Here is a 25,931-nt window from a genome sequence, read left to right on the forward strand (position 1 = left end):
TGTTACATTGTTATGAAGACTCCGTTCACATAATCAAGTTTAATGCCCGCCAAGCGTCGCCCCAGACACGCGCCTATCACGCACTTGCTGCTTGTACTGTTTGCTCTCGACGTACATTAACGGACAGCCGCGTTTTTGATTTAAAACTTTCGAGGTAAATTTACGTCAATCCGCACTCTACGCAAAAGTATTTGGACGTAGATATACGTCAACCGCACTGAAACCTCATTTTTATGAGATAAACTGAGTTCAGCCACGAAACGGAAATATTCTGCGACGCCCTTGGAAAATTGAAACGACGCACCAGGGCGTCGCGACGCACAGTTTGAGAACCACTGGCGTAGGCTATTGGAATGTAACTTATAAGCTATTCAAAACACAAAAAGATAATAAAGAAACATTGCGTTGTGTCATTTTTGCACAAAAATATCCATTTAGGTCTTGTGAAGAGCAAAACAATTTAACAAAAATTGTCACTTGAATAAGATAGGTATGTTTCCAATTGCAAATCCAACTTTATGGAAGGCAAGTCGGTATGTTGGCTAGAGTAAATACTACACAAAATGTATCTATACCCAAGCCGGCTAGAATACTTGTAACGCAATAAATCTCCCGGATTTAAACGATACGACTGTTCTAACAGAATGAAACACATACATGGAAAGCGTCTCTTCATAGTTTTTTAACAACAAAGCACTAGTGTTAAGTTACCTGGTGTATTGCGTCATACGAATTAAGAACCACGACGTCATCCCTTCCCATTCGCATCGACATAACAGGTCCATATTTGTCAAAACTCCATTTGGCAATCTTGTGTTCAGCAAACTCCCCCAGAAACGGCAGAACACCCAAGACTGGAATTCCCAAAGGACCGGGTGGAAAACGTGGATGAGGTCTTCTCCGCCAATATACAATAAGCAATACAATTACAGTTATGATTCCGTATAGTGTTACGGTTGACAACATTTCACAATAGATATTTAAATTGAGCACTAATTAATTCACTTTTCCTAATAGATAAGCCATTATAACTTACATATGATATGTCAGACTACTCATATACAACTGATGATAAGCTTTGCACAAGTTTATCAACTTATGTACATGCCAGACCGCGAATTAACTATACACAAAAAGTAACTACACAGAACTGCCTTGAGGCATCCTGAAAAGCTTAACTGCTAGAAGTTTTGTGTAACGGCTCAAAGACGGCATTTTATCTCTAATACGCTTAGTTGCACATGTTTTTGACCTAAACCACCTTCACGGTTAAACCAAACAATGCTTTCTGCGTAGGTTGCTTGCCTAAATAGATATACTTGTAGTACTAGGGCTGTAAAGCCACTTTCGATCTCGAAACGTTGTTAAAAATAAAGCCAAAATTAGGTCCAAAAGTCAAATTTGTCAAGGTCAAATTTTCATACAAAAGTGGCCTATAGAGTAAAGTCAGGCCTAAAACAAGCCATTTTTTTCAAACTGAAGCCCAAACCCGAAACGACTAACAACTCTGCTTCGTGATGATTAAACGAAATTTGTAGTTGATCGGTTCAACAGACGATAATTTTTATGACTAAAAACCATAAGTGAGTTTCCGGTCTCTGTCATGTTGCAGATGATGCTTTAGCACGCATGGGGTCACCAAAGGTAGCGAGTTGTATGATGAAGTCAACCAGGCCGGTGTAGTGCAATGCAGAGGCAAATATGCATCAGAAAACGTGCCGATTGGACGCAGAAACTTAAAACATACATTTAACACAGTTTTTTTTCTTTAAAGTTGTGAACACCTTTGAAAATTAATTATTTCGAAAACGTTTCGAAGGAAATCAAACATTTAGTCCTAAAACAAGCAAACCTTAAAAGTATTATTAACGATACATTCACCGCTTTAGTACGTCAACCACTACTGTCAATAATGATAAACAAAGACTGGCATTACAATCACTGCGTGACTATACTGCCACATCATTGAAACAGTGCTTCGGTCTATCATGTACCTTAGTCATTATTGAAGCTAGTCTATAATGTAGTCTTACTTAAAAGTAACGTCGGGTAACCAATGGTTCGTCAAACTGGCCCTAGTAACTCACTACAGAGCTGTAAGTCGGGTCGGGCTTTTCGGGTCTAGGTTTTGTTGAACAAACGGGCTTGATTCGGGCCTGACTTTAAATTCTGTGTGCGTTGTGTTTTCACATAAAATTACCCAACTAAATAGCTAGTTGCTCGACCTCACCTAATGCCCAACAGCACTTAAACGCGTTTTTTTAAAAAAATTATACTCTGTACAGTAGTGCGTTTTGTAGGCTTTTATGGAGATGCCTGTCAATTTAACTTTCTGGCGTAAACGGGCCTCTAAAAACAATTCGGGTTCGGGCTGGGCTTTGGGCATATACTTTCGAGTTCGGGCTCGAATTTTAGTCCCGCTTACAACTCCGATTCAATCTTTAAAGACGGTTTGTTTTAAACACTATAACCAATAAACCACTACTTTCATATTCAACCACAACTAAACAATTGCGTCAAACCGTTCTCATAGCACTGCACAATTTGTTTCTAGGTCTTGAGATCAGTTTTGGCATTGCGGTTTCAGTTCTACTACATTTTTTTACGAGTGCCTACAAATGGGTTTTCCAACTTGAACATTGGGCAATCTCTGCGCTACAACAACACAATTTAACTATATGGAAAGTAGCTTCCTGGTAATTCGTGCACGAATCTGAAATTATTCATGAAAAGTTCAAACGTGCTTCCTGGTCAGATTGCACATGACAAACCTCAATATGGATAATGTGTTAGGGAATAACGATATTTGCAGCACACACTCAATTCTTTGCGTTATAAAAGAAAATGACTCACTGACTTTTAGTGGGTATTTTTGGTAAGGCTAAACCCGTGCACCCCTGAAATACAGCTCGTGCAAAATTCTTGGTTCGATCAAGCGCTAAAAATGTGAACGTTTTTGCACAGGTAACAGCGTTAATACTTACTTTAGAAACTTTCTTTCCATTCCTAATCCTTCAACGTTCGTATGGAAATTTACAGCTTACGTGAAGTAAGAAGTTGTTTGGGTGTAAAAACAAATTGAAGTTGGACTGCTTTCTCAAGCTTCGTAGCATCATTAAATATCGTTGACTGCACTTACTGAACCTAAAATGTATTTCTGTTAAGCATAGCCCATTACACCAAAAAGTAATATAGCATGCAGTTATTACTGTTAACGAATTACTCTACTAAATAAAAGCAATTTTCATTTTATGTTTTATGCAACCGAAACAATATAGCCTATAGTGTGTTTTGGATTGTCATAGACTATAGTTTACATGCATCAACAAGGTATGGTTCTTAACAAAACATCCACGGGACATTTAGACAAGGCTCAATTCAGGGTTTTGGTTGAACATGTTTTTCATTGCATATCCAGATATAATCCAACACATTAAAAATTACATTTTAGACGCAATTGTACACTTAATGTACGAAAAGCGTTCAACAACTGCAAGTACAACACAAACATAGCACGTTAACTTGCCTATTGGTTCTATAGCTTTTTTCCAATTTCGTATTTTGCCCAAATGCAGAGAAATTTGGCATGTTTCGTTGCCAGCGGACAGAAACGAAAACCCTTCAACAAACAGGTTGCGGAAATTTGAATAATGCATGTCGATAAGTCTTGTGTAATGCATGTCGATAAGTCTTGTGAAGATGAATAAAAGAAAGACAATCGTATCGTGCCGTGATTGTAAGTGCCAACTCAGTGCAAACCAAAAACTACTGTATAACTTGGAGAAGCAATTTCGGCGCAACCTTTGTGTACACTGTACACATTTGGTCTCTTTGCACTGGTCGTCTTTTAACAAAACCAAAACAATTTTAATGGTGAAAATAACGGCCCAAATAGACGTAAAAGGCGACATGCTTTATTGTTCAAACGTTTCGGCAAATGCTCATGCCATCATCAGTGATATGACATAATCAGTTTGAACAATAAAGCATGTCGCTTTTTACGTCTATTTGGGCCGTTATTTTCACCATTAAACTTATGAACAGATCCGTATATAGTGTTCCAAAACAATTTTATTTTAAAAAATCCTTTAAATGGAAATTGTAATGTGCATAAACCAAGTCCGTTAACTTATTTTGGTAAAATAACCCCAATCGACTTAAATTTAAAACGATTTTTTATACAACACGAAAAAGGTTCAGTGTTCAGTGTTTTGTTAAAACAATCTTCTAAACGGAGAGTTCAACGTGCATAAAACAAGTCTGTTAACGTTTTTTTGTACAATAACCCCAACCGTCATATATTTAATGTGATTTCATACAGATCACAAAGAAGTTTCAATGTCCCCAAGTCGCTGCCAGCTGGCTTGTTTCTGTAGGTCGAAAGTTTCATGCAGACAGTTACATACTCGAGAGGTCACTGCCCCGGCCAAGAAGGTTTTGCGGACGAATCGTATTATTGTGCGTGTAAGCGCTACACACCGGCTGCTAAAAATCGATAGATTAACTGCGGCATATTCGTGACGTCATGACAACAAATTGATGGCAACCGGAATAATCCCAGATTTCGTATATTGATTGCATAGACAGGCAAAAAAATCATGTAAAGAGTAGACCACAAGACAAGCGGGCCGTTACAGCTTAACAATGCACATCAGGATAAGAGGAATTTGTAGTTGAAATTGATTGCAATGGCTTGAGATTAAAATCAATTGCACGGTTGATCTGGTGTTTCGATTCACCACCGCAGAAGGAAAGTAGTTGGAAAATATGTACAGCGACTCCGGTGTAAGCCTAAATTCCGTGGTTGAACCATACGAAAAGGATACATGGACTGTTGTTTTTTGATTGCACAGAAGTTTAGACAAACCATAGCTAAGCGCGAGTTAAGAAAAGGAAGATTGACTACTAACGCTTTGATAAGCTCCTAAAAACATATACCGTTTCTGCAGAAAAGATTGAAGTACTAGAAGTAAAATCAAAAAGGTTTTGAACGGTTCAGGACAATTTTTTTACTAAATTGCTAAAGGAAAACTCGTAGATAGAGAAAGGAACGTTTACAATATGCATCGAGTCCTCAATGACAGAAAATACAGTTTGATCCGAAAGATTTTATTAAAATCTAGACCAAAATGTTACCTGGATCTTTATCATGGCTTATACCTACATAGTAACTGAGCTGTATAAAAAAACCAAATTAATTAGAGGTAAAAGCAAACACCATCACAGTCGAAACTCTATTTAACTCATAGACTTGTTAAATCATAAAATCAACAAAATAGTTGCAAGTTTTGCCGTTTCCAAATCAATACAGTTAACATTGAATATCCACATAACGCTATGAACCGGTTAACGTTTACTGCTGATTTTTCAACGGAATCGTTTGACCACGGACCACCCAATCGCCTGAATTCGTTTAGTGTAGGTTACTCATGTGTCAAGTTAAACTGGTGGCTGACCCACGAATGCCCGCTAATACGTTGAAATATTGATGAAGATAAAGGTATCGTGAAACTCGAAATCGCATGTTTTTGCTTGGCTGCGAAACGAATTGTGCAGTCTTCAAAACAGCTGCTGTATGGCACTGGAGATATTTGGCTGTTATCCCTTTTGTAATACAACGCTTGCGCCCGCTACGCTTTGAAACTACTGCGGGTCAAGATCGCACCCTTCTTATAGATGTTCGAATAATGACACTCATTTGCACCCATTTGACATCACACACCTGTGTTGTGTTTACATATTGGTAATAATAATAATTTTCAATTCAAGCATTTACTTGAAATTAAAACAGTTTTTTTAGCCGATTCGATGTTAAATCGAACTGTGGCAATACTTAAAATGCCCAGAAGTGTTATTTAGTATCTATAAGGGCATAAAAATGCCGGCTATGTTGTAACTAACATGCAGCATAGCGACCAGACAAAAATGATAATTATCCAACGTGGACGTTACAATGTTTCTTTGTTGTGTTTTTAATCACACAATAGAGCTTAAGCTATAGGCAGTATTGTTCAAAAATTTATTTTAATGTCTTAATCTATTTATTTTATTTTTTGGCGCAGAAAAATGGAAACAAAATGTCTTAGCAAAGAAGTCATAGTATTCTATGAATGATCAAGCTTTGCCATACGACTTAAGCAAACACCACCACAAAAAATGTTGATAACAAACGCGGCCAATTAACACTTTATTCCCTAAAAACGTTCATCTCCAACAAATCATCATGGATATGTGCGGAATTGAAGACTTAATGGCCAACACAGTGTTGGTTCAGGCAAAATCCGACAACGCACACAACCAGAAATGGAGAAAAAACTTTTCCCTTCCTAGTAAGTAAACTTACGATATTCCGTTTTAAATGACCCTAATATGTAGTAATTTTAATGTCATAAGCAAGCGTCAAGGTCTAAGAAGCATATAAATTTACCTAAAATTACATTCCACAAGATTTTGCAAAACTCAAATATCTAGTGCCCGAATAACGCATTATAGTCGGACAGGACTTTTTAGATTTTTTTACAAGAGGATTGCAAACTATTGGCGCTGAGTTCTGGTATATTTGGGTCGCAACATTTGCTCAAAATGTCGGACTTTTGAACTATGTTTAAGTTTCTAGCCTAATATGCTCATAGCTTGGCAACGTTTTAACCACACATAACGTATACGCTTTGTTGAAACAAATAACCAGTTTTATACCATTTCAGCGATTTCCTGCACCAACGACATGCTTAAGAAGCTTGAGATCGAAGTATACAACTTAATGCCTGAATCCGCAAAAACAAACCAAACAGAAAAGAATCGTTTCGAATTCAAACTGTTCTGCGAGAAGCAATGCATTGGCAAGGATATGTTCACCAAGTTTTGTCGAGCGGCCGAACCAAAAATTCGTAACGCTCATGCTTTGATGGACGCCATATGGAATGCAGAAGTAAGTTCTTTTTAAACAGGAGGACTTTGTTATTGTTTAAAATGTGCAAGTATTTAATTTTTCTTTAGCGTCTACTCTATAGGCTCGAATAGTAAACAGCGTAATACAGTGTTTTTAGATGTTTCGGCAATTGTTCATGCCCTCATTAAAGATTTAGTTGCGCTTGTTGTGTCTTGCAACCAGTATTTTGTTTTACTGTCCTTATAAAAGGGTAGAAAGTTATAAATTTCAAACAAAAGTGATCTGTATATTAAACCAATTATCAATACTCAAAAGAGGGAAAACACTTAGGCAAAGAAATGTTGGGTGATTAAGTGCTGTACCAAGTTTTCCTGATTTCCGTCAACAAAACCTCGTTATTGTGAGAATTGTATATATAGGCCAAATAGCAAATGCTCGAGGCTTAGTCATACAACGAGACTATATCAATCACAAACCCGAGTAAAGCGAGAGGTCCATACAACGTAACAGGTATATTTTGACAATGTTGGTCAGCACGTGTATATTTTTATAGGAATTATAAACGGATTTTCCGAAAAACGTAAATGGTTTTGTTACGTAGATTTGAAAAAAAACTCATTCAAACTTTCCTAGATCGCCAATGAGTCGGAGCGCGAAGATGCAGCTCGATGCGTTGCTAATAGTTACCTGTTGAAGGATGCGCCGTACGAGATCGACATTATTTCAGAAAACCTCAAAAAAGTCAGCGCTTCGGTGATTCTGTCCGAGGAAGTGCCAGTGTACGATTCTATCAAGGAAATGTTGGCCGAAGCTTCTCCGACAAAAGGTTTGATTCACTTTTAAGTGTCACGGTTAAAGTATAAGCTTCATGTGGCATAATGTTAACCAAAGTCTATAGAAAACAGCAGTTTCTGTAAATTTGACCATTTCCAAAATTATTTTAGCGCTGTTGCTAATTGTTTAAAGGCAATTGAGCTGCATTGTGTTAACACTGCAAGCTTTGTTAGAGCTTATTACTTTGGGTTGCATACTGTGATTTTAACGTCATTTCGTTAAAAAGTAATTAAAAAGCATTACCATATCATAACTTGCAAGACCCGGCAATACTAAAGGAACAAGAATTGACATTATTACGGCAAATCAAGGCAATAGCACACTCTTTATCCTTCCAACAAAGTCTAAGCAACAACGCGAAAAAACAATGCAAACACCAACAACGCGACCTGTATATTCTGGAGTCACTGCTAACAAGTAGTAGCACATACTTTTAAATACTATGGATAGCTATAACGCAAAAATCGAAAAAGCCCTCCTTATTGGGTATTTCATAAACTCTTGTTACTAAAGCAAAACATTATTTTATCTGACAGGCGGAGAGGAGAAAAACCCAAGCATTCTTACAGCAATACAAGCTAATAAACCTGACCTTGTTGTTGCTCATCTCAGTGGAGTCGAAAAACGGTAGGCTACTCGGCAACTGCATTTTTCCATATTTTGTTGTGCTTCTATTTGTTTTCTGCAAGGAAAAACAACACTTGGGTTAACGCATATGAAAGTAACGGAGTCTAGTGTTTAGTTTGTTTTGACATAAAATTTATCAATCAAGAATGAAATCGATTGCAAAATTCACAATAGGTTAAGACAGTGGTTCTTAACCGGTGGGAAATTTCCCACTAGTGGGAAATTTAGTGTTTTCAGAGGGAAATTATGTGAGTTGGGGGTCACCAAACTCGGTCCAACGGGTCAGATCCGGCCTTGAAATAACTATTAAAAGTTAATTTAATAAAAAAAATTCCACAACGACATGTAAGATTAATTTCACCTAGTATTACAAGGCGCAGAAAATTGTTTGTTACGTCACAGACATTACTAAAAGTATCAATGACTTTGTGATTGTTCGCTAATAAATGCCTTTTCTCCGTTGATTGTGATGCAGTAAACGACTAATGCAAGCATATGATAATCTTCAATATTCCACACAATTTTACTTTTTCATGAAAGCACTATTCAAACTAAATAAGATTGCAGTATACCTTTATGGTTTCAAAATTTCAAAATTATTTCAATTGAAGAATAAATTGTTTGTTAATGTCGGGAACAAAATATCAGCAAAAAATAACAGGGGGAAATTTCAACTTGGTGATTGACTTGAGTGGGAAACCACACCAAAAAGGTTAAGAACCACTGTTAAGAGATGTTTTTCATGTTATATCATTAAGATATGTCGTAGATGCACAACAGAACTTTAAACCTCAATCATTTGCACATATCAAACATTACGATTCAAAGCGTCTGTTTTGTCGGCAAATATGATTTAAAATATTGTATTCCCACTATATTGTTTTGAATGCAGAAAAACTAAACAACTATTTTAATAATCTAGAAAACTATTTTACATTTTACTCCGAGAATCCCAATGTTGGTTTCTTACTAAGATTGTAATAAAAAAAACAGAATATTTAAAAAACAATAGCTGAAGATTTACATCGCAAAAAAACGAAAGAATACAGAGTGTTAAGAAAGCAGCTACGCCTAAATCTACCACGATTTACCAGGTTCTACTTCATTAAAATGCTTTTGGAGCAATGTAAACAACAAGTCTACCCTTATCTGGTTGAAGAAGTTTACCCAGTCTACAAATCCTCCGAACAATTTAAGACGTTTCTAAGATGGAAATCGAAAGAAAAAGAACCGGTCATTGAAGAAGACTTCTTTCCGTTTCGATTGCTAGGCAGAGGCGGCTTTGGCGAAGTTTACGCTTACCAGGTAACTTAATTTCTGCAAGTGCATGATTAGGTAACTAGCAACAAAAGAGATGTGGCCAATAGGGAAATATGGTTAAATGCTTTCGTAAAATGACAATAAAAAAAATAAAAGAAACAGTAAGATCATCAAGATGTAAGTTCGAATGTTTTGTTTTTCTACCTGGTTTTGAAATAACCAACTTTTACAAAGTTGTTATAGGTTAAGATGCTTTTGCTACAAACGTATGGCGTTTTAACCTTGCAATTCTCGCTTTATCTGTTGAAAAGGTTAAAGCCACTGGCAAAATGTACGCGTGCAAAAAGATTGACAAAAAGAAAATGAAACAGAAGCACGCCAGTAAGGTGGTGATGGCAGAAAAGATCACACTTGAAATGGTGAACAGGTAAAGGCAACATTAGAATATAAACATGACCAAGATTTTCAAAATTTGATGTTACTATGCTAAACGCATTTGAATGAGGAAAACATGAGACATTTGTATAACGTTCCCTAAAACATTTCTGTATGTCCAGTTTTTGGGAGAGAATTTTGAAATTGCTTGTTTAACACGCAAAACCCTGAAAGATTGAATTGTGAAGCGACCTTAAACAGCATATTTGGGTTATTTGGAACCGTTATTGTTTGAACGCTAAAAGAATAACGACAAAAACGTAAGGCTATAGATCGCCAGATTAATCATCAAGATTCCAGATATTACGACAAAAAACTAAGAAAAATATTACGCCCCTATCATAATTTAAACTTATAATGGATATGAACTTAATCTTATTATTACTGATTGCAGTCCGTTCGTGGTAAGTTTATCATACGCATATGAAAACAAAAACCACTTAAATCTCGTGATGACTTTGATGGGAGCCGGAGATCTCAAATTTCACATTTATGAAAAAAGTAAGTTGATCAAGAAACCGAAAAAACAAGAAACTATTTCTGTATTTAGCCCCTGAGACAAAAATCGAAGATCAAAAAGTGGGAATAACATTGAAATCCTAAACAGCTCGTTTACAATGTGAAGAAACTAATATGATAATGAAAAGAAAATATTTTAGTACAACTCACAGCAATAAGTTAATTATGCATAGCTGGAGATAAGAAACGTGGAATATCATATGAACGGACGAAGTTTTACACTGCCCAGATCACTTTGGGCTTAGACCATCTACACGCGGAAAATATACTTTACAGGTATTTTTAACTAAGACAGGATAGTTAAATGTGACAACATGTACAGGCACGTTTTAGCCAAGCCCAGTGCCTATATGATCAGTGTTGTAATAAGTCGGGTCGGGTCGGGTTCGGTCTTGAGTTTGAATAAAATGGATTGAAAATCGACAAAAATAATGTTTCGGTTTCGATGTAGATTACAGACTGAATCTTTTTATAGGATTACAGACTTAATGAAAATGTCCCAGATTTTAAGAAAGCTTGGACACAGTGGATTTAACAATGGAGGCAGATGTGAATTTAACTTAACACAACCAAAAATGATTGCTAAAATTACTTTCCCATGACTTTTTTTCAAATTAGTAAAGAACGAGTAGGTGTAATTTCGTGGGAGTAAACCAATCACCTCTATCGGCAAATTTTATTCAGTTACAGAATAATTCAATTACGGTTAAACGAATTTCATAAATGGCAGCATAAAAAAAGCTTGGTTTCTTTTAAAGGCATTTAGCCAAATTTATCTGTGCAAGGGGTATAATGTTATTTCAACATAACATTTAGAAGTTTTGGCCTACATGTTACAACATTTGTGTGTTTGTAGAGATATGAAACCGGAAAACGTTTTGCTTGATGACAGAGGAAATGTAAGAATTGCTGATCTTGGATTGGTTTGCATTCTCGGGGAGGGTGAAAAAACTTCAGGTAATTAGACAGCCATTATTTAACGCTGCAAAATACAGTCACAGCGGTTTTAAAATTAAATAATAATAGATACGGTTTTTTGGTTTAAAGTAAGATCTTCACAAACTTTTTACTTAACCACCAACTTTTTGGTATTGCTTAAAATTAACATACTAAAACAAACGACACACCAAACACTCATGTTTTTAATCAAAATATAGCGTATGAGGCAATTTTCTTGATAATTTGACGAACTGCAGAAATCAATTCCCAAAGAGACTTCAACTGGTCGTTTTTTACATATTCTAAAATCCAAAACTGGAGCATGATTCCATTTTTGCGTACTGAGGTTTCGGAGTCCTAGTTAATCTTACTAAGGACAATTTTAAATATTAAACAAACCAGTAAACGCGAATACCAATCGTTCAGGTCGAGCAGGGACCGTGGGTTTCATGGCACCAGAAATGTTGGAAAGCAAGAAATATGCCTACGGTGTTGACTGGTTTGCTCTTGGATGTACAATATTCGAAATGATTGAAGGAAAAGGTCCGTTCGTGTCAAGAGGAAAGGTAGGGGGCATTGAGGCAATCAATAATATGCAGCTGTTGGACTAATTAGCATAAACACTCACTACCACCCACGTGCACTTTCACTAGATTTTTCTCTCAATGAGGCCGTGTTATGTTACCATATTTTTGTGTTATATATATATATATATATATATTTGTAAGCAATGGCAAGGGCAACTGTTGAATTTAACCGTATTTTTAATTGTTTTATAGTTAAATGACACACAAACCAGTAAATAGTACACCCTGTACAGTGGGTAAAGTCATTGCTAGTCAATTACAAAAAACTACACTTTATGCTATTTGTTTAGAACAAAAGGAAAATGAGTGTTGGGGCAACAATCGAAAAAACCATTCACGAAGAGCACACATACAAACGAACTCACGCAGATGATGACCTTCTGGACATTATCGATCAATTGCTAGAGAAAGACGTTAATCAAAGATTAGCAGGCGATGAGAAGTAAGACAAATTATATATTAAGCTGTATATGCCTCGAAACGTTGTGAATCTGCAAATCCTAACAGATTATTGTCTAAATAAAAAGAAAGTCAAATTTCTAATATGAGCCTTCGACTACCTCGTACGAGAATTACTGCTAAACAATGCTATCTGTAAAACGTAGGCCTACTTATTTTGACATAACAATGTTAAAGTAACCTAATGGCAGTGGTAAGATTCAAATTTTTTGTCAGCCGGTACTATGACAAAAGTCATATTTTTCAGCCGGTTCTGTTACAAAAAGTCCATTGGCAGTAATCAGTAATGCTAACCGGTTCGCTGATCTCATAAAATTTCGTGAGACGTATCTATAGAACCGATGCGAACTGGCTGAATCCCATCACTGCCTATTGGCAATCAAAAACAGCTGTAAACCTACCTTTTCCACTTAATATTCATTCAATTAACCAGATTTCGGCTGTTCGAAAAAACGCTGTTGCATCAGACGTGCTCTAATCTGCAAAAAAACACTACATCAATTATTTTTATCTTTGGCTATTCGTAGGTCAGCCGAGCCTATAAAGCGCCATCCCTACTTTAGTGACATGAATTGGGAGCGTTTGGAAGCTGGCCTTATTCCGCCACCTTTTGTACCCGACCCCAATCAAGTTTATGCCAAGGATGTTTCTGATATTCGGTAAGAAAAACAATAGGGCCGTGACAGTTGGAAATTGTCTATCTGGTTACTCAGGTTTAGTTAACCTCTTTGAAATCTGGTTCGGGTCAGTTTTAAGCTTACCTGCTTTCAACTCTAAACACTGCCGCCAATGGCACTGCCACCAGTGTTGGTGTCATTATTCGTGTAAAAACGTGGAGGCTAATCGGGTAACATTTTTAAGGCTTGGTCACAACAAACTCGTTAATTAAAAAATCCTTAATTGGCAATAGTAATTCATAATCATGTGTCATTTATAAAGGATGTAATTTTTGAGCTAAAAATGACATAAAATTTATTACATTATTATTTTTGGTGTAACGGCGGACGCCAGGCTTGAATATGGCAAGTGTCAAGTGCAAACATTTGTTCAAAAGCGTCAGCTTTGTTTCGTATGAAAATTTAATATTTCGGTTGTCCTTATTTATTGTGTCGGTTTAGATTAGGAAGCGAGGCAAAGGGAGTTGTCCTTACCAACGAAGACAAAGACTTCCACAAAAAGTTTGCGTCGGGAAGGTGGGTTGAATAAAATTTGTATTGTATTTCCTTGTCTTGGCAACAAACTGGAGTGCCGTAATGTGGCTAAAATAACATTAAACGTCCAATGCCTTGTCACCAGTGGCACTAATACGACTTAATAGGCCGAAACAGGGCGCTCTGTGAGTAGTTGGAACTAACGGTGTAAGCAAGTGCCTTGTTTACATATCTTGTAAAATAAAATGGGATAAATTGCATTTATTGCGTTTAAAATTAACCACAATCATATAAGATGCTGAAAGTACTACTTGTGAATACGTCATGAGCTTTTATCCTACTTTATGCAGAGTTCCGATACCATGGCAATACGAAATGATGGAGACTGGCCTTTTCCAGGAGGTAATGGAACGAAAACCTGGAAGCGAGAAAAATTCTAAATCAGGGGGAAAGCAGGGAAAATCAAAGTCTTCCATTTGTGCACTGTTATGATCTTGATCAAATAGGAAAAGTGTTTACCATCATCCTAGGCCCAGTTACAAGCTTTTAGTGAGCTTGGCGGGCAAATGTATTCTACCAAGTATGCATTAGCAAGTAAAAACAAATAATGCCGTTTCGCCAGTTGTGATTTTAAATCTAAAACGGCTAGGCGACTTCAATCCACTGTGAAAGGTTAAACGTGTTGATTTTCGTATACAAGATTGGTGCAATAAGCAAGCATAGGTCTCTTTCAGTTTGACAATGAGACAGGGACGGCAAAATAAGACTGACAAAAAGGCTGTATTCGATTAACGTGTGACAAATTGCAGCGAATTCGTCTTAGGTCAGTAGTCGGCAACCGCCAGGCCATTAGGAGTTCGTTACGGACCATAAACGATTTCAGTTTCAATGCTTAAGAGATGTATCTAATACAATCCTTACATACGGCCGGGTTGGCAATTCCAAATATATGCTGAACAAGTGTTCTTTTTTGGGAGCCGGTTCTCAATAACATTTCAGTTTTAAAACGTCTAGAAGTGCAAAAAGGTTGCCGACCCCTGGGCTAGGTTGCTATCACCTTAATCGCTAAGCGATCATTTTCTGTCGTTGAAGCATTAAATATGAGGTTAAGCTTGTGCTTGGGATGCACTGCAATCGTCGTTACTGTTCTCAACAGCTTGACAAGTGCATCGTACTCATTGGGAAGGTTAAAAATCGATTTTTGGTGACAAGAAATGACAAATCTCTTGGCATTAAAAACCACTTGTACCCTTGATTAATTTCCCCTTGAATCGTTGATTTTAGTGTATTACAACGGTTTATGTCATGGTCGCAACAATCATGAATTAAAATACCGTTTGGTTGGTGAAACGAAATACTACAGGTTGCTCGATTTTTTCCGAGAGGCCTCCCAATTTTTTTACTTTATCGCCCTTTTCAAAGTAGGCTATTATTTTCAAAACAACAAGTAAAGTAATATGATGCGTGGTATAAGTGCACACAGGTTTAAAAGTCATAGTTTAAAAAAGGGCTAGCTTTTCTATTGTGCTACACAATGCTAAAGGAAATTTCACGTTTTGGATATTTTTACTTTATGTGTTTCAAATCGTATTTTTCTAGACTTTTTAATTGTTTTTTGTACAACGTCTGCTTTTTTGTTCCAAAGGTGTTTTGTTCCTTTTGACATTTGACAATTCTTCCATAACTGGTGCTGCGTGGTTTCTGGCAGTTTTCAGCGCCGTGTTTTTTTCTAAACTTTTTTGCAGCGTTTTCCTTTGAGCCCGAAACATTTTAAAAAAACGTTCGCTCAATAAATTAATTTAAGATGGACATAAATTCGTAACCGGGATCAGTCCTGAAGCGTCTATGCAGACCAGCGATCACGACACACTCATATACATAAATCATAGTATGCCAGGCCCATTGAAGGCGTTATTCTGAATCAGCCCGTTATGAAACATTCCCATATAGCAAGGCGTCGGCAAGAAAAATCTGCTTGATCACCGGTGTGGTAAGTAACAAAAAGCCCCCTATTTAAAGGTGTATGTTAGTAGGATGTTGCACATTTTTTCATGATTGTGTCTTTTTAAAGTCAAAATCAAATGACAGCAAAATTCTCTTAAAACTGTCATGCTTATGCTGCATTTTTCCCATATGACCCTGGCCAAGAATCATAGCTAGCATCTCAATATTGTTTTCAAAATAGACACTGTTTTTATACTCTAAAAATAAAGATATGTATTTGTAAAAAAATAGACAAAAAAGCTTTGAAATACAGCAGCAAGTGCTGTTCTACAGTCACATAAATCAGCGTTTAGCTTGTGGCTTCTTGGCCGTCTTCTTTGGTGCAATGACTTTTGCTATAACAAACGCTGGGTCCAACCTTGAGCCAAGGAATAAAGGTTGTGTAGCTTCTTGTATGATTATGACATAGTCACCTGTAAAAAAACAAGGCTATTCAGTATATATACATCAAAAAGGTGTTTTTTCTAAATATTTAAGGTTTAAAGTTTATTATACAGTATTGATTTTTTTTCCATAAGAAGCTAATAATAAAGGCTTCAAATTTTCAATGTTCAGATGCAAACTAAAGAAGCTCTTTTCCAGACTGTTAACACACAAAGAATTCAGAATCAACCAATAAACTTACATGTAATATTTATGTATATTATACATAGCAATTGCATTGGAATTGTCTATAATGGTAGTACGCATGTAGCGTCTTGAGAAATTGTATTTCAAAAAAACAAGTCCATTCACTGTAACTTTCTATGTAACAAAAAATGTCTTTACTCCAATAACCAGTCAAATCTGACATACATTATTAAGTTTTTTTCGCATAAGACGATACATTCAAGCAGGCTTCACTTAAAAATGCTTCCACAAAATCTCATTTCAATCTACTCAGTCCAGTGATTTTTAATGTGATCATCAATCTAACAGAAGTCTGTGCAAGTTAAATACATTAAGTCTATCTTCTCTTTTCAACCTATTTTTTGTAGTTAAACAGCCAATTCCTATGTGTAAGTAAATACTAAACCATCCTTTCAAGTTTAGCTAAATTTACCGCAATTTGCCATCCAAAGTCTATGTGTAGTAAAAAAATCAACAACAACAGTATACTGACCTTCCATTGCAAATAAACTGTTCAGAAGTGCCAAGTGTGGATCCACTTCAAATGTAATATCCTCAGACTCCGAGGACAGTGAACTTCCCTTTTTGTTTGCAATTAACGCACTGGTCTTGCGTTTGTCGCCCAACTTTGCTGGCTGTTTTCCCTCTCTCGATTTTTTCTTGCCACTCCTTCCTACCACATAACACTGGTATGTTGTTGAATTCTTGAGCTTTAACCTCAAAACTGCTGCTAACTAACTTACACCTCACAGTGTGGTTTGCAACATATTCTGATTTGAACTGTAATATCTTCGTGCTTTCCACCAGACCAACTATTCTGAACAACTTTGTAGCCAATAACTGACTTTAAAATAGAGTTTGTACTTTATAAATAATGCCTTTTTGACTCAACAAACCCTTCTCAAACTAAATCAGAATTTCCCAACTACAGATACATGATCAAAACTCTTCATAACTTACTACACAAGCTTAAAATTTTTAAACTTAATGCCTATTTATCTACGAATGTAGGTGGGGAGTATTCAAAGCGATTGGTGTATGTTTTTTACACAAAAAGCAGATACATTGGTGTTTTTAAACAAGATACACATGACCCAACAGGGGCAATTTGACTAAGGTGTAACTGTAAACATTTTATTTTTTATCGATGTTACATTCCATGGCAACTCGTTTAAACTATGTTTCAAAAGTTAAGCACCTTAAGCTGTAAGAAAATCAACTTTGAAAAATGATAAGATATCTGTATTTGCGTAGATATCATCAAAGGGGTTTTGGGTAGGAACTTTAAATCGCAAGATTTGGCAATCGACAAGTCTGTGTTTATCGTTGTATATTGTCAGTCATATCACAGCAAAAATTTCAGCGAGAGAGAAAAAAGTATGAACCACAACTCAACCTACATAAAAATCCTAGTACACCCAAAGTAGAATACATAGTGGAATCAATACTGTCCTTTTGGGGTAAACTAGTAAAAATGGAGGTTTCCATACCTGGTCTGGCTCCTCGGTCTTCCAAACTTGTTTTTGATTTTGATGCTTTTCCTCCTTTGCCGTCAGTAATGCTTGTGCTTGATGTAGATGCTGCACTTGCTGTACGGCTGCCTTTGGACCTTCTCTGTTAATTTCAGAAATTTATTAGCATCTATAATGTTCACAAGTGAAACATCGAAAAACTATTTCTATGTTAACAGCTTACAGACATAGTTATCAATGGCTACTGATTTAAAACTATTGTTATTTCTTTGTTGTTGTCAAAAATTAGCACCTATTGGAAGACAGGTAACTGCACAATATACATACTAAACTGCATGTATAGATTGTTTGAGAAATCCACAATAAATGTGAAATTAGAAGGAAGTGAAAGCATGCAAGGAATTCACACTAGCACATGAACATACAACAACTCTACAAGACTACAACCAATGAACAATTACCAATGTGAATACCATCATGCCTTGTGAGCTTCATTCACGAGATGATGCATCATATTAGGTCAGTCTAAGGCAGAACTAGCACTAACAACTAGCACAAAACAGGTTGTAACGATAAATTAAAGAATTAAATAACCAATAAGTGTACACAAAATTTGTGTGTTGATATGTTATGCTAAATGCTAAACTAACAAAAAGTATCTAATTTAGTTAAGTGTGTGCATTAGGTATAATTTTAAATTGTTACAATAGAAATTTCATTCCAAACATTATTTAATATGTTAAATAGCACTTAAATCAGTAATACCAGTGGTTTCTAAACAAAAGATTGAGCCAATAGCCTCTGTGGTGCTTTCAAGGGGTATACAAAAGCGCTTATGCAGGGGAGGTATTAATATCAGCTGTGACTGTGTACAAAATTTGTGCGTTGAAATGTTATGCTAAACCAATATAAAGTAACTAATACAGTTAAAGGTACAATTATAAAGTGCTGCAATTTAAATTTGTAAAGTATTATTTAGTGTGTTAAATGAAAATAAGACATCATGCAATTTCTGTGTCTTGAAACTTTATGCCAAATTTTAACCTGTTAAACCAGTGGTTCCCAACCCTAAGTTCAAGCCAAGGGCTTATGTTCTGCTTTTGAGTTATACATTTGTCTTTTAATATTGAAAATAGGACTTTGGCATAAAAGAAAGCTATAACCGATTTACTGTGATGGGAGAAACTTTATGAATTGTTGAGAACCTACCATAACTTTAAATGGGTTGGAAACTACTATGTTAAAAGGTAGGCATTTTAAGGTTTTAAACCCTTCCTATATTTTAACCTTTAGGACCTTTTTAACAGCACATTTGTACAAAACGTTTTATACAACCTCAAAACAGATTAAAATTGTTATATTGGTGTCAATTGCTTTGCTATCAGATGCAATTCAAGTTTGCAACTCTTACAGCATTTAGATTAACTTGTACTAATATATATTAGTCATCTATTTACTAACCTAAAATGGTGACTAACTAGTAACTAAGTCATTTTCTTCAAAATTTTAAATATAAAGCATCTTAGTGCATTAAATACAGATAGATATTGAAATAAAATAGCTTTCATGCTTTGTTTTAAAAAAACACTGGTGCAATTGAGCAACTTATTTCAGCCAGCATGCATTCACAGCACAACACACCTTTTCAGAACGAACAGAAGAAGAAGAGCCAGCACCACGTCTTGTAGACGCGCTCGAGCTGGAAGGAGTAACAGACGCAGAGGAGGATACCTTGCCATCAGGACCAATTTCCCCATCCAAGGAGAATGGCCTGTAGCTAGATGGTGCAGCTGGAAGAATCAGATTTGTAAATTCAACGAGCCCATCTGGAGATGAACGCTGAGGTGGCGGTGGCTGCATTTGACTAAGACTTGTCTCAACTTCTTCTGCTGCTCCTGCTGAAAGTTCCAGCTGTGTTTCGCTTGTCGCATACTTGCTTTCTGCAGTTTCAAGAAAATAAAAATGTAAATTTAAACTGTGGAAGTGTTTGAGCTTTTTTAGTTAGGTTGGTAGCAATTAAACAACCTAAAAATGAAAGAAAATTAGTAACATATACACGAGTTATAATCCAAAAGTCGCAGTGCTGCACACCAGCTTTACTTCAAAGGACTCAATTGACCAAATAATGACAAACTGAACCGCTAGGGATAAATTTTTAACATCTTTAATTGATTTACCAGGACATATCTGATTACTGATTGTGTAACATTTTGAAAGAAAAACCCTTTCTTTCATTCACTATATTGTATTGTATTACGTTTCAATATACCAAGTGAAACAAACTAAAAGAGGTATCCAACACTAAAAGAGGTACAAGGTATCCAACAGAGTCAAATTAACTCAATGCAAAACAATATGCTTTTTTACCAGAGATAGATGAACTGCCATCTGCTTCATCCTGATCCTTATCATCAGGTTTCAGCACATCTGAATCTGCTTCATGGGTTTCATGGATTGTATCCTCACCAAACACTCTGCAACAAGCAAAAAAATTAGCAAAACCTACCTTTTACAAGCTAAGATATTTATGTATGTGCAAGGGTGGGTGTAACTGATGTGGCCCTTCATGTCACTGATGATAGCATAAGCATGAGTTGAGTTCGTTTTGTAAAAGAACACATAGCGACACAATTGCACTGAACAATCAGCAAGTCCGAAATAGCTGGGACATTATGGGGCGCAAGAAAGTGGCACAATTGGTGGATCATGATTGAATACGCTGATTATAAAGCGTTGTTGCATGAGCTCACCAAAAAGTGAGTTTGCTGCACTGTGAGTATGCGGGAAACATTGTAGGGACCAGTCGAGAGGCCCCTGGAAGCATTTGTCGAAACTTTTAAACAATAAAGCATGTTGCTTTTTATGTCTCTTTGGGCTGTTACTTTCCACATTTAAATGCATGTATATAAATATGTATTTATACTTGGATGTCAGAGGAGCTTGGCTTTGCCGTCGTTTACCACTTGCTTCTTCACCTTCCTCAAAGTCTTGACTGTCCAGCAGTGGGTAGGGCAAAACATCATAACCACTAAAATGCATTTGAGTTTGTTTTATTCTTTTATAGTTGCTTTGTGCCTGTCAGAGTTTCATAAGAGACAGAGTCACATAAAAAAAAGATGAAATTGTTTATAATACAAGTTTGTAGTGATGGGACACGTAGTTTGATACCAAAGGCCTGTTTAGGTATAAGAATATGGACAACTTATTACCAATATTTGCTTTTGACAGCACTACACCAGGAAAAAGTTCTGCCAGGTTATGTCTGTTTTTTTGCTATTGTGTGAAAAACACATTTTTCTACATGGTTCTTCATGTGTGTGTGCACATGGCAGATAAATTAGCTAGTGATATACAACTTAGTACAACACTATATTTAAGTACTTGGTACTAGGGATGTGTCAAAACTCCAAATGTTCTGTTTGATCGAGCACCGAGCATCTCACTTTAATGCTCGGTGCTCGGCTGAGCACGCTGGTGCATTATGACATCACAAAAAAAGCCGGCGGTGTTTTATTGAGCTGTACATGCCCATAAAGAACGTGTTTTTTCCACCATCTAATACATTTGAAAAATCGTTCGTTTTTTTTTCTTGGATACCCTTTAGAACACTAGTTATGTATGTTAGCAGTAGGGATGGCCCGATAGTACTGTATCGGCGCCGATACCCGATGCTTCGAGCAGTATCGGTACTCGTCCGATACTTTAGCGGTATCAGTACAAGTACCGATACTTTTTTTGAGACTTTATCATGTGTAAAGTTGAAAATGAAAGGAGGCAAAAAAACAACAATCATCGGCTGTGATGAAATATTTATGGGACTACATTTAAAAAAACGCGTTCGTTTTGGATTTAATGAAATCATATGACCTAATTCGCTACAGCGACTTAATAACGATTAAATTGGAAGCTTAACAAAGCAAATTTTCCTGCATTAAAATGTTTTTAGGCCTGCCATCCAGTAGTGTTGCTTGTGAGCGATTATTTTCTGTTGCTGGTAATATTGTGTCTCCTTTAAGAAACCGTGTGAAATGATAACTGATTACTCATTTCAATTTCTGATTACTTTAAAAAAATGTTTAGTGCCAGTAGTTTAGTGTTGTTTCTTGGTGCTAAGACTAAAATGGTGAAGTTTTTTGTTTAAGTGATTTATTAGACTGTGTGCGTTGTTAAATTAACTGTGATGGTAAAAAAGCAGTTAATGTGTTCGACTCAGTATGTTGTTATAATAACTGTGGGAAAACACATTACAAATACATCAGTTTGAAAATGTTGTTGCTTGTTTGCAAAGTATCGGGTATCGGATCGCAGTACTTTTGGGGTAAAATATCGGGTATCGGTATCGGTTCAAAATATTGGTATCGGGCCAACCCTAGTTAGCAGAGCATGAATATGCAAACTTATTGCTCGGGTCAGTTTGTGCAACTGCTCGGCTGAGCACAGAGCATCAAAAACAGCGATGCTCGGCTCGGCACATCCCTACATGGTACTCATACTCGGTATGGAAGGTATATACATGTGGTACTTGTACTCGATATTGGTACTCGCTTCAAAATCTAGTATCGCCCATCACTACATGTTTGCTTTGCAGGTCATGTCATTTCTAAATTGAAGTTGATAATGCATCAAGCTCAGTTTAGTACTGTACTTGTTAGCCAACTTACTATGGAGTTGATATAGGCTTTGTTTCAATATTTTCAATCAACTCCAGTAGTGATTGGCTTTGGGATGACTTTTGTGAAAACCGATAACCTGCACTAATTTGAAACTCTCTTCCATATTCCCCTAAACAAAAAAATCATTTGAAAGCTACAGTAATAGTTGGTCAATTTCTATGTAAATAAATTTTAGAGCATTTGAGGCCTAATCCGTTTAGTGGATCATAACTTAGCAAGCAAGTGTTTGCAGAACTAAAAATAAACATTCAAAACTTTTTTTTAATGTTGGCTAATTTGGGCACAACATATATTGTTGGTAATAACAAAGACTCATGCATAGTAAAAAAGCGTATTTGAGTTGTGTGTATCTACAATTTATGGCCAAACATGCAAATGCATTGTACTTTTAACATTCAATGTATTATACTCTTTAAGTCAATGCATTATACTATTTTATTTGATATTTTTCATTTTTTGTAGCTACTTAACAGTTCACCCACTTGGCAAATGTTTTTTAGACAGACTTGTCTAAAAACTTACCAGTGAGTGGATTGTTTTCAGAATCAAGGACCCAAACGTTGACACAAAACTTTCTTCCCTGCAGGACTTCAATATACTTTTGACCTTCAGGAAGCTCAACTACAATGGAACAAGCTTCTTTTTCTGGTCGGCCATTAATCCATAACCCTTCATATGTCAAACCGCTTCCATGGGCCATTGTGCCTGGAAAAAACAAATTAAGAACAATAAATAGATTTTAATTCAAGTTTGGGTATCAGACTCTTATGAGCATTTATGCTTCTCAGAACAAGCTCTGCTATTGGGACCAGTCTTTATTTGAATAGAAATGCAAAAAAAAACATTTTGCAGTTTGGCAATTTTGGCAACATTTTTAAGCGCAATTAATCTGAACGAGAATTTGTTAACCTCCAAAGTTACCTTGCCCATTAAACATGTCTGCTCTCCACTGTCCCTCATAAAAAGTTCCATCAGTGCAGTTTAAGTCCCCATGTCCATGGCGACACCCTTCCACCCATTCCCCTTCATATTCATCACCATTCCTGCAATACAACAAAAAAATTGACTTTTTAGGTTTCTTTCCAGACAGAAGCAAAGGTTGAGGTCACATTATCAACAATTAAAGTCAGTTATAAGTTGGTTACAGGTTATATTTTTTATTTTAAGTTTTAAGTACTTTAAGTTCAAGAGTTTTGGGGAAAAATTATTATAATTAGTTTATTACCTACTTAACTGCCTGGAAAACCACAAGCATTCACATAGTATTCATTAAATCAGAGTTTCTAAATCACTGCAGTTCATTTGCTTCAGCGTAACTATTTGTAGAAATGATAAACACGTAAAATAATAAAAGCGGTGTAAAATTTAAAAAAGTTATAAGGTGGTTGAGACCCACCAACTACTTTTACAGACTCCTACAAATGGACTCAGGTTACAATAAATGTCAGTTTTTGTCCAGATATAGATTCAGTTCACAATATGTTGAATTGCACTTACTCATAGATCTGAATGCCTTGACCATGCTTTTTGTTCTTGTACCATGCTCCTTCATATTCATTTCCATCCCTATCTCTAAGAATACCAGTCCCATGTCTCTGATTGTTGTGGAACTCACCCTGATATTGGCTTCCATCTGCATAGTTCATTACACCATGTCCATGCATTTCACCTCTGTTAAAGATACATAGAAAAACAACAACCTTTGCATTAAAAACATCTTTCAAAATATTGGCCTGATTAATACATTTTACACTTTCACTGCATATGAATTGGGAATTTAAGGTAAAACAAGTCAGAAATAGCTTTATTAAATTGAAAACAATTTAAAAAGCAAAAAAACAGAGAGAAAGAAAACTAAGGCAAAATATTTTGATACCGAACTACAAGTATCGGTATAACTGAAATCATTCGATACCATCAATACCGAGTACCAGGTCCCATCACTATACATATGTTTGTGGAAAACCAGTAACAACTGGCAAAATCTGTGTTTGTAGTTGCACAAACAGTACAGTAAATTAACAGGCTGTTGTTTACAATCAAATAAATATCATTCTGTTTTTGTTGTCTTGCAAAAAAACTTACTTGGAAAATTCGCCAGAATAAGTGTTGCCAGTTGACTGCCATTTGCGAAAGCCATGACCTTCAATTTCGCCGTTTTTAAATTCACCCTCATAGTAGCTTCCATCAGCCATCATAAGTTTGCCATGACCTACAAAACACATAAAGAAGCGTTAAAGATGGTATCTTCACACCAGGACCCATGTGAATGTAATCAGTAGGGCAAGTTTTTGCAACTTTTTTTACAGCTTCCGGCAGCTTCCTAAATACTCAGAATTTATGTAGTATGATGTTAGAAGCTGTTTGTAGGAATTTTATGTTGCAACTTTTTGCAACTTTTTTCTATTTTTCGTGCAACTTTTGACTGCAACTTTTATCAAGTATTGCGCAAAATGTAAAGGAGTGATTTAAAAAACATGCTATAAAACTATTTTTAGTATGGTTCTATTCTCTTTGATTTGCATAACAAAGAGCTATGTGATGGATTAGCTGCATCTCAATGTTATCTATGACGCAACAGTTGGCTTGCAAGCTAGAAGTTCAACAACCCCAGCCAAGCATAAAGTTTTATATATTTTTTTAATTATTTTGCAATTATTTTTTTTTAATTATCAAGTGCATTAATTATTTTGCAAGTAAGAAGCGATAACCTTGATATCTGTTAAAATGACAGTCTAAGGCAGGGATTGTCCAACCTGCGACCTGCGCTAGTCATTTTAACTCCAAGAAGTATGCATAAATGCAATTTGTGCATAAATGCAACTTTTGTTGAAATTAAGTGCAACTTTCTCACGTTTTTAGTGCAACAAAAACTTGCCCTAGTAATCAGGGCAAACTGTGCGCATCGGACACACAAAAAACATTGCATATCTCTCTATTTTTAATGGCAATTTGGACTTGGTATGCTTTTACAAACAACAGGACCTATGATTTGCATGAAAGTAACTTTAAATTGATATTAATAAGTATATTATATAATCCTACAGTGGACGTTTATTGTAGTGCTGAAACTTAGAAACAGTGCAGTTAGATAGTTGGCCGAACAGAAAAGCTTACCATGTTTTTTGCCCTTTACCCAGTCTCCTTCATATCGAAAGAACTTGTTGGAATAAAAATAAACTCCAAATCCATGTCGAAGCTGACTCGCTGTCTCCCCAATATAATAGTTTTTTCGTTCAGATGCCGCGTCTATTGACATGGTCGGGCTGGTGGTTTATGTAATGTATGCAAGTTTATGTCTTAAAAAAATATTAGCAATATTTTTAGAGTAACATCCCTGCGAAAATCAAAAAGTGCCAATACCCGTCACGCTTCATTTGGCCTTGACAACGGCGAGGTCAACCATAGAAATCACACTTCGAGATGAGTTTTTCCAAAATATTCAGGCGAATATTTCGCGTTTAATAACTTAG

The 25,931-nt window shown here is 36.1% G+C and overlaps 2 protein-coding genes and 1 long non-coding RNA gene across 4 annotated transcripts; 1 reads left to right on the top strand and 2 right to left on the bottom strand.

Annotated features, from left to right (window-relative positions):
* Nucleotides 1-716: 716 nt before the first annotated feature.
* LOC145217603 (uncharacterized) lies at nt 717-13,080 on the bottom strand. Its single transcript, XR_013857440.1, has 4 exons — nt 12,951-13,080; nt 8,316-8,405; nt 2,985-3,144; nt 717-895 (listed from the first exon to the last, which is right to left on the bottom strand). It is a non-coding gene; the product is annotated as an uncharacterized LOC145217603 (long non-coding RNA).
* On the top strand, nt 6,067-15,515 carry LOC145217600 (rhodopsin kinase GRK7-like). Its single transcript, XM_080084885.1, has 14 exons — nt 6,067-6,329; nt 6,705-6,928; nt 7,523-7,715; nt 8,260-8,350; nt 9,445-9,655; nt 9,922-10,037; nt 10,440-10,546; nt 10,738-10,840; nt 11,421-11,521; nt 11,930-12,069; nt 12,381-12,532; nt 13,077-13,208; nt 13,668-13,742; nt 14,051-15,515. Exons 1-14 carry the CDS (start codon nt 6,224-6,226, stop codon nt 14,190-14,192), a joined length of 1,893 nt encoding a protein of 630 aa, XP_079941011.1. The 5' UTR covers nt 6,067-6,223; the 3' UTR covers nt 14,193-15,515.
* A 385-nt stretch (nt 15,516-15,900) lies between these two features.
* LOC145217602 (MORN repeat-containing protein 1-like) lies at nt 15,901-25,833 on the bottom strand. Of its 2 annotated transcripts, none has more exons than XM_080084886.1 (11): nt 25,576-25,833; nt 24,544-24,670; nt 23,956-24,129; nt 23,380-23,501; nt 22,981-23,163; nt 22,447-22,567; nt 20,709-20,813; nt 20,153-20,259; nt 19,427-19,725; nt 17,804-17,927; nt 15,901-16,117 (listed from the first exon to the last, which is right to left on the bottom strand). In XM_080084886.1, the coding sequence occupies exons 1-11, from the start codon at nt 25,715-25,717 to the stop codon at nt 15,987-15,989; spliced, it is 1,635 nt and encodes a 544-aa protein (XP_079941012.1). In that variant the 5' UTR covers nt 25,718-25,833; the 3' UTR covers nt 15,901-15,986. The 2 variants fall into 2 exon arrangements, with proteins under 2 accessions (XP_079941012.1, XP_079941013.1); XM_080084887.1 differs by having other exon boundaries at nt 19,517-19,725; nt 25,576-25,832.
* Nucleotides 25,834-25,931: the final 98 nt, after the last annotated feature.

The sequence above is a fragment of the Phallusia mammillata genome, chromosome 3 (assembly GCF_965637545.1).
Source record: "Phallusia mammillata chromosome 3, kaPhaMamm4.hap1.1, whole genome shotgun sequence".
Classification (NCBI taxonomy): domain Eukaryota; kingdom Metazoa; phylum Chordata; class Ascidiacea; order Phlebobranchia; family Ascidiidae; genus Phallusia; species Phallusia mammillata.

Coding starts and splice junctions, on each gene's coding strand:
- LOC145217600 (XM_080084885.1), top strand. CDS start 6,224: ATGGATATGTGCGGAATTGAAGACTTAATGGCCAACACAGTGTTGGTT. Junction 10,547..10,737: donor ATTTCACATTTATGAAAAAA/GTAAGTTGATCA, acceptor AATTATGCATAG/CTGGAGATAAGAAACGTGGA. Junction 11,522..11,929: donor GGAGGGTGAAAAAACTTCAG/GTAATTAGACAG, acceptor CCAATCGTTCAG/GTCGAGCAGGGACCGTGGGT.
- LOC145217602 (XM_080084886.1), bottom strand. CDS start 25,717: ATGTCAATAGACGCGGCATCTGAACGAAAAAACTATTATATTGGGGAG. Junction 20,814..22,446: donor AAGCCTATATCAACTCCATA/GTAAGTTGGCTA, acceptor AATGCATTTTAG/TGGTTATGATGTTTTGCCCT. Junction 16,118..17,803: donor AGACCGAGGAGCCAGACCAG/GTATGGAAACCT, acceptor GTTTTTTTACAG/GTGACTATGTCATAATCATA.